This window comes from Grus americana, chromosome 11, assembly GCF_028858705.1.
Source record: "Grus americana isolate bGruAme1 chromosome 11, bGruAme1.mat, whole genome shotgun sequence".
In the NCBI taxonomy this organism is placed as follows: Eukaryota; Metazoa; Chordata; class Aves; order Gruiformes; family Gruidae; genus Grus; species Grus americana.
The window spans coordinates 19,529,690-19,535,807 of record NC_072862.1 but is presented as its reverse complement, the minus strand read 5'-3'; the positions used below and the strand labels follow the sequence as shown (position 1 = coordinate 19,535,807).

General features: G+C 57.0%; 1 protein-coding gene across 9 annotated transcripts in view; it reads right to left on the bottom strand.

Annotated features, from left to right (window-relative positions):
- Positions 1 to 51: 51 nt before the first annotated feature.
- Positions 52 to 6,118, bottom strand: part of RAD54L2 (RAD54 like 2) — a 72,700-nt gene continuing 66,633 nt past the window's right edge. For 7 of the 9 annotated variants that reach the window (XM_054838068.1, XM_054838071.1, XM_054838067.1 and 4 more), the window contains one exon: positions 2,745 to 6,061. In XM_054838068.1, the coding sequence (XP_054694043.1) occupies positions 5,073 to 6,061 (989 nt within the window). In that variant the 3' untranslated portion in view covers positions 2,745 to 5,072. The other 2 variants (XM_054838074.1, XM_054838075.1) reach the window with 2 other exon arrangements.

Genomic DNA, 6,118 nt, shown 5'->3' with positions numbered 1-6,118 from the left:
AAATTTTGACATTTATTTTACAAAAAAAAAAAAAAAAGAGAAACAACAGGCAGTTATACCAACTTACAATTTATTATTTTTTTAAAAAATGACATGAAACACAAGTAAAAATAAATACATCATATAAACAACAAATTGTTCAAAGTCTCTGTTCTGGGAGATCAGGCGAGCACATCCCGTTCGACAGAGAGAAGAGGGAAGCACATGATCATGCGTGGGGCCAACCAACCGACCCACCCTGCTAGCAATACTCCTCTTTCCAACCACAAAAACACAGGCCACAAACTAAGGCGGTAGTAAAAAAAGAAAAGGAAAAAAAAAAAAAAGAATCCCAAAACAACAGAAAACCCAAAATGAGACTCAGCGATGGATTTTCCTTCAGGCTCCCGTGGATCTGCCAGAGACTCCAGCTCACCAAGGTGGGAGCCACGAAGCAGCAGCGCAGCGGCGGGCGGTGGTGATGGTCCGGGAGGTGGCAGAGGTTGCTGCCCCTCACTCCCGCCGTCCCTTCGAAGGGAGCGCTCGCTCTGCTCGAGTTGCGAGGAGCCATCATCCCCACTGTCATCTAGCTGGACTACGTTCCCCTTTGAACCTCTGCCCCCCGCCCCAGCCCTCCCTCCCCCGGTCCTTCCAAGACTGGATTAACAAAATTCATCCCGGAGTGGTGAGATACACCAGTTGTGAAGGTATTTGCTGTACGCGTCCCTTTTGGTCTGGAAGCCATCCACAAACCAACAGCAATTCTCTTGCATTCCACCACTGCTGACATCATTAAGCCAAAGTAGACATCATTTCTAGCGAAGCCCCCGTGGAAATCCCGTCCTTTGCTTGCCAGAATATTTGCTTTCTGTGAGTACCTGCATCCACCCCACCAACCTCCCAGGCGCTCCGGGGGCCAAACGTGCCACGGACGCTCCATGGGCCAGGCTGGGCTGCATTGCCCCCACCCCGCAGCCCCCCACAGTGTCCCCAGAGCCGCACTGGTGAGCAGGGAACAAGACCACCAAGACCAGGGTGCACGGCAGCCGCAGCCCTCCCCGTGCCATCGTGTCCCACAGCGGTACCCAGCCTTCGCCTGAGTGTCCCCAGGAGCAGAAACCTCCCACCTAAGGGAAGGGCGAAGAGCTGGGTGCCGACATGGAGGGCAGCTGGCCGCCCCCGAGGCTCCTGTGGCTCTGCCACGGCCTCTGGACTGTGCTCAGAAATCCACCTTAGTGTCCAAAAACCTCAGCAGAGTCCTGCACTGCTGTCCTCAGTGTCACCCGCAGCCCCGCTGTGAACTGGCAGCTGCTTCCGTCCGGTCATTTAGAGACAGAAATTCAGCAGCAAAAGAAAAATTTAACCCGTGCAGGGAAAGCCCCTGTTCCAGGCTCAGGAAAACCGAGATGGGACCCTCTGCAGCAGAACCATGTGCTTAAGAGGAGAAAAGTCTGGGGAGGGCAGATGAGGGGGAGAGGGAGTCCCACAGGAGAGGAGCTCTGGGGCTCCGAGAGGTGCCCCCACTCGGAAAGCCCTGGATAACCCGCGCACCCTTGTGGCTTCTGTGGGGCAGAAGAAATTCTTCCCACAGCGCCGTGGGAGAGCAGGTGCCTCCGGTCGCCTTGGAGCAAGCCCCAGTCACTGCCAGCCCCCAAGGACCCATCACGGCTATCTCTGCAACCACCTCTCAACCGAGGCTCTGACAGGGCCCAGGGGACCTGGCCCCCCGTTAAGGGGGTGCTCAGGGCTGGTACGTGGGGCAGAGAGGTGCTGCACCACACCGCCGTGCTCAGGGAGGGCGGCTGGGGCTCCGCTCAGGCACTTGCTGTGCAGGGACACGGTGCTGCGGCCGTTGGAGCCGTGGATGTTTGCCAGCCAGAGGAATCCCCTCACAGCGGGTCACATCCGGCGGCAGCTGCACCATGGGAGGGTGGCGAGGGCTCTCCAAGCCAGCGTGGCCAGGCAGGAGCCGGGAGAGCCCTCGCACCTCGCCCTGGTGCCGGGAGGTTAACGGCCAGCCCGTGGCACGAAACCTGTGCCCTGTGGCGGCCGAGCACCAGCCGCCTCCAGCCCCTGCGGCCGCAGGGCATAGGCTATGCTGGGGACCCTGGGGAGGACAGCAGACAGCAGCTTGGGACTGTGCCAGGGCCTGCTCAGGAAGCCCCGGGTGCTCTCCTGGAGAGGCAAGGAGCAGAGAAAATGGCATGCAGTTACAGGCACCATATCCAGAGCTGCGGTGCCAACTGCCCCCAGCCGAATCTTCACGCCTCGTCTCGGCACAGAGCCACAGAAAAACCCAGCTCAGAGAGGACTCCGGAGGGTCCCTTGGATGAACCCCACTACCCTGACCACCACCAGCGAGGACCGGGGCGGGGCTCTGGTGAGGGTCTGCTCACGCTCCACCCTCCCACACGCGCCCGCAGGTCTCAACACTTGCTACTCTCGACAAGGAAAACCCTTGCCTAGGTGCATTCCCCAAATCCACCGGAAAACTGACAGCCTCACAGGGATGCAACGGACATCTGGGCAAGCTCGTCATACAATCAGTGTCACAGGGTTGTGCATGAGGTGGACACACAGAGCACAGGAGGGCATGACTCACAGATGCAGCACTGTCAAGTCTTTGGAGAAACTTGCATGAACACCATCAGTTAATTTGCTTTGTTACTTTTGTGGGGGGGTTTGATTTTTATTTCCATGGTGCATCCAAAGACAAGTTGTCCAGCAGTTTGCTCAGAACCCCTCGGTTTTCAACTCCTAGGATATGTTAAAGAAGAAAGCACTATTTTAATGTTTGGGTTTTTTTAAAAAAAATAATTAAAATAATTTGCATAGCTAAACTGTTGATCTAAGGCTTCTATGAATGGTGTGGTTATGTTTGACAGACAATGTCCATTAAACAGAGAAAGACACTAGGAAAACCCCATAACATTTTTTATTATGTTTTTGTAACACACACATGCACACACACCCCTCTCTCTCTCTCAGGAAAGAAGGTCCCCATCTTCCAGTGCCCCTTCGATGGAAGACGTGAGGACATCCTGCCCTTTCCTACACTTAGTTGGTCCCAGCAAACACCAGCGACTGCAGCTTCCATGGCCCGAGAGGTCCCCTACCAGCTACCACTGCTCTGAGGTCCTGGCCATGCTCCAGAGCACATCTCCTGTCTGCTGACATCCAGACGTGACACGGAGATTCCCAGATTTCAAGTCTCCACCCTAATGCGTTCACACAATTCAGTCACCCACACTAAGCCCAGCCTCTCCTTAGGAGCCCTGGCACCGAGGCGAGCAGCCAGCGTGTTTGCTGGGGGGGCCAGGGCCAGCCTCTGCACACACGTGGGGCAGAGCCGGGCTGGGCTGAGTGCCGCTCCCTGCGTGGGGACAGGCGCTTCCCCGGCAGGAGCTCTGCCTTCCCAACTCCGCACGCCTCACAGCCGCCCTCCTCCTCCTCCTCACTGGGAATGAGCACAGCAGGCTTCCACACGTGCTGCTCCACCTGCCCCAACATGACAAGAGGATTCTGGTGAGGGTCTGCTCACGCTCCGGCCTCCCACACGCACCCACAGGTCTCAACACTTGCTACTCTCAACAAGGAAGTGTTCAAGGCCAGGTTGGATGAGGCTTTGGGGAACGTGGTCTAGTGGAGGGTGTCCCTGCCCGCAGCAGGGGGGTTGGAACTAGATGATCTTTAAGGTCCCTTCCAACCCAAACCATTCTATGATTCTGTGACTCCATCCTCCCTCTGGCTGGTGCGGAACACCCGGAGCAGCACCTCCCTGCTCTGGCACGATCTCCTGATGGGGCACATCCAGCCAACACGACACGAGTCACAGCTACAGGCAAGCTGGCCCTGCTTCCAGGCTATGCTTTGGTCAACCGGCTGCTTCTCCCCACACAGACAACCCAACAAGCAACCACTGCATGACGGAGGCCAGCATTTTATTTTTTTTTAATATGGAAATTAATTTAAAAGTAGAAAGAAAGAGTGCCCCAAACAATAAATATTACGCCTTCATGAAATAAATTAATGTAGAGATTCTGTGCAGGGGGAAGTCGCTCCAATCACAGATTCAACAGCAACAGGCACTGGGTCTAGTGTTCCCTCCCAACCTTCTCCACTGCCTGGTGCAGCGGAGAAGCAGCAGTGAGCCCACCCACCCCCGGATCTGGTGGGCCACGGCGGGGCGAGACACGGCCTTCACACAGCCTGGCAGGGCCGCGGAGCCAGGGAAGCCACCAGGATTCCCCTCCTACAGCCACCAAGACGTCTGAGATTGCTTCACTCATCTGGCACACAGAGCTGGCATCAGAAGCACAGGACCAACCTACCTTGGATGGGACCCTCCCGAAGAGACCGGGGGTGCCCCCCACCAGAGCCCTGCCCTCCTCGCTGCAGCAGGAGCCCGCCCGGAGCCCTCACACTAGTTTCATGTGAATTTGAAGAGGATGACAAATTGTTTGTGGGATGGGTTGGGTTTTTTTTTCTTTTTTCTTTTTTTTTTTTTTTTTTTACATCAATCCCCCCCTGCCCCAACATACACGACGTAGAAGCCCCCCCGCTCCCTCCCCATTAAAAACGCTTTGTCTCCAACCTCCGTTGGAGTCGCCCCCCCAGCCCACACCTCCCGGAGTGAGAGAAGTTCACAGATAAGGCAGTTCGTGTGAGAGGGAGCTCGGCCCTGCCAGCGGTCAAGCCCGTGCCTCCAGGCCTGGGAAGGGCAGTGACTTGCAACGCCAAATCTCCCCCTTCCAGACAAGACAGAGAACAGAGACAGACAGACAGACAGACAGAGCGTGGGAGGGAGGCACTCCTATGGTTTGCATTGCTGCTTCCCTCCTCCCCTGGCTCTTGCTCCCCCAGCCCTCGCAGGTCCACTCTATCCCCCTCCCATCTCCCAACCCCTAATACAATTCAGACCTTGACAGCTAAAAAACAAAACGAAATGAAAAGAACAAAACAACCCCCACGCCACACCCTTCGCATCCTTCTCCACCCACTGCCATGGCCCAGAGGGGAAATCCTGACTCCCAAAAAGGTCCTGCAACTTTTGCCTCCTGGCGGAGCTGAGACCGAGCAGGAGCTGGGCCCATTTATTTCCCTGTGATCTCTATAACATCGTCGTCTTTGTCCTCGTCATTAGAGCTGCATCCCACCTCTGGGACCTCCTGGGATTCAAACTGAGGCACCTGGGACCGAAGGAGGCCCCCGGCCGGGTAGCCCGAGTGAGGGGACATGTAGCCAGGGTAGGCAGATGCCATGCTCCTGGGAAGGCTGCTAGGCAAGACGGGGGCTGGGAAAGGAGCAAACATCCTGGGCTCGGGCAAGAGTGACTGCGTGAAGGGAAGCGAGTAATTGGGCAGCACCCCCGTCAGAGAAGGGTTTAGCATGAACGAGGGGACGCTGGCGGTGGCTGAGGTAGCAGCAGAAGAGCTGGCGGTGCCGGCTGTCAGCAGAGGGTCAGTAGTCACAGGGAACACCAGATGAGGGTCTGGGAGTAAATTGGGCAGCTGGTAATAAGAGGAGCCAGCGCCCATGTACAAGGAGTTTCCTGGTTGGGAGGCAAATGGATGGGTTAGGTTGTGGTTTAAAGAGACAGGAGGCATGGCGAACCCACCAGAGACGGGGTACCCGTGTTCGTACGGCTGCACGGATGATGGCAACTGGCGCTTCTTCTGCTGCCTGCGGGCTTGCTCCTCTGGAGCCGATGGTGAGGTCGACTTGCGCTTGTTGCCCCGTAAGTCCAACACCGAGTGGCCATCGACGTGCTGGCTGGTGGCCGGCAGGGCTGAAGACACGGAGGGAGCCATGCAGTGAATCCCCACGCGCTGCTCAGCTCCTCGGGCTGCTAAGCCAGGCGCGTTGTCCGTGCGAGCAGGGTGGCCTTGCGCTGCGTTGGTGCTGGGAGAGCTGTGCCGGGACTCCCGGGCAGCCGCCGCCTCCGCGTACTGCTGCAGCTCGCTGATAATCTCGGGGCTGTCGGGGGATATGGGCCGAGTGAGCTCCTCCGCACTGGGGAGCTGCGGTGATGAGGCACTGTGTCTGCCGTTGCTTGTGGACTCCAGTGATGAGCTCTGGGAGCCTGGAGACAAGGAGATGGAGCAGGTGAGAAAGACAACCTTGGAGAAAAACCTGAGGG